This window comes from Dicentrarchus labrax, unplaced genomic scaffold (genome assembly GCF_905237075.1).
Source record: "Dicentrarchus labrax unplaced genomic scaffold, dlabrax2021, whole genome shotgun sequence".
Classification (NCBI taxonomy): domain Eukaryota; kingdom Metazoa; phylum Chordata; class Actinopteri; family Moronidae; genus Dicentrarchus; species Dicentrarchus labrax.
The window spans coordinates 29,478,601-29,480,757 of record NW_026136714.1 but is presented as its reverse complement, the minus strand read 5'-3'; the positions used below and the strand labels follow the sequence as shown (position 1 = coordinate 29,480,757).

Genomic DNA, 2,157 nt, shown 5'->3' with positions numbered 1-2,157 from the left:
ATGACATGTCTTTGGAAATACCAAAGAATCAGTCAAACCCATGGCCACTATAAGGCCTTGATACATTGGCACCAGGTGATCTACCAGGGCACCACAGTTTATTGATTTCCAGTGCCACCTTTAGATATTTCTATTCAATGTTTTTGACTTCAAATATCATTATTTGGGGACTTTTCCAAGCAAATATTTATATATGTGATTGTGATTAAATCAGTATAAATGGTAATGGTAAATGGACCTGTACTACATTCACATTCACATTCAAACAGCAATGTCAAAGCCCATCGAACAGAAAGTCACTCATTCACACACATTCACAGACCGATGCACAGAATCAGGAGCAATTTGGGGTTCAGTATCTTATTATATATTTTTTTTAGTTTTTGGGCCTTTTTTTGCCTGTATTGATAGTGACAGCCAAAGATAGACAGGAAGGGGGGGCAGAGAGAGAGGGGTTCAGTATCTTGCTCAAGGATACTTTGACATGTGGTGGGATGAGCCGGGGATTGAACCTACAACCTCTCACTGCCTTATTTTTAGCTTTTTTATTCTGTATTTTATTATAATATACCATTAAAACTAATTAAACATTTAGAAAAATACTGTATACCATACTCTAATACTATGGATATATATCTAGCCTGAACTACTACGTAAAACCACTAAAACATTGTGAGCATGCAGTTTCTCAGTAGTCATTTATTTATTAAAAAAATATGAAAGTACAGCAGTACAAGGGCTCTGACTTGACAATAATTTGTACACGCGTAGTTAGAAATCATACGATGGTTTCAGGTAGTCCTGGTGTTTGTTACTGTGTTTAAGAGACATCTTCAACTGATTTGAAGTCCAACCATTTGAGAACAAGTAGGCCTAGCAGTACTCCCTGCAAACTAGAGCCAGGCCACCGACCACTGAAGAAAGTCATACTTTTAACAGTCTTCATGATGACAACATTTGTGATAATAGATTCAAAATGGAATATAACTACAATTCATGTTTTAATTGAATAACAGCCGGCAGGGTTAAGCTTCTAGTTATGGTCCTTCATCCACTGCTCAGTCCACTGCACAATCTGCTCCAGGTTGCACTCAAGGTCCTCAGGAGAGTTGCTGGGCAGCTGGTGAACAATCTCCTCCTTGTAGGCCTCCATGGCCTCCTCATAGATGGTCTGGAAGATCTCACACTGCACGTTGTCCTGCAGCTTCTTCCCTGTGTAACCCCTGTGAGTCACACGGAAGACAGAAGGAGGGAGACAAACATGAACAACCTTGCTTATTAGAGGGAGGGGGTTTCCTCATATAGTGAAAACAAACTGATAACGTATCATAAAGGTTAGACAATAGAGTGGTAGGGTATACATAGATCTATGAAGCAGGCAAGGTTCCTGCAGTGCAGCTGTCCGCCCTAGTTTATGGAAAACATATACATCCATTCCTTCAGTGATAGCCATCACCAACACATAGATGTAACCATCACAAACAAAAACTACCTGATTCAACCACATTTATACACCATTGCACAGCATTGGGAGCAATTTGGGGTTCAGTATATTGCTAAAGCACACTTCGACATGCAGTTGGAGGAGTGGGGGATCTAATATCTCTTATGCATGTGGGTAAGTTTTAAAATAAGTTACCCTCCGTTTCTCTGACTGGACTGGAGATACAGTTGTATTACTGGGGAAATACCACCACCTATTACAGTATTAAAGCATGGATGCACATGCTATATTTTTGAGATTTTACTGGGAGAAATTAACAGATTACCAATATAGTTATGAGCTGGAATGACAATAGACCATTTACAAGTGGATTGTTCACAGAAGGTGGTGTATTTAAGCAAAAAGTGCCCATTAATATATTTCTCCTGTATATTTATTCTGTAAATAGTAATATTAAAGCTGCAGTAGGTAAATAATTTTTTTTGTATTTTCTGAAACGTGAAATTATTTTAATTTATTTTGTGACTGTACGTTGAAGGGCGTGTCTGTGGCGTGCCATCAAAGTTAGCCAGGTTGAATCGAATGTCAAACTGTGATGCCATTTTGCACTTTTTTTGCGCTGTATTTGAACAAACTCCTACTAGGGAATTTATCGGATCTACTTCAAACTTGGTCAGTACAGTTAAAAAATGTTGCCGATTAAAAGTTGTGCT

The 2,157-nt window shown here is 38.6% G+C and overlaps 1 protein-coding gene across 1 annotated transcript in view; it reads right to left on the bottom strand.

Moving 5' to 3' along the window:
• Positions 1–681: 681 nt before the first annotated feature.
• ak6 (adenylate kinase 6) overlaps positions 682–2,157 on the bottom strand; it is an 18,033-nt gene continuing 16,557 nt past the window's right edge. Inside the window, exon 6 of the mRNA XM_051422397.1 lies at positions 682–1,223. Within this exon, the coding sequence (XP_051278357.1) occupies positions 1,034–1,223 (190 nt within the window). The 3' untranslated portion in view covers positions 682–1,033. The remainder of the gene's footprint in view (positions 1,224–2,157) is intronic.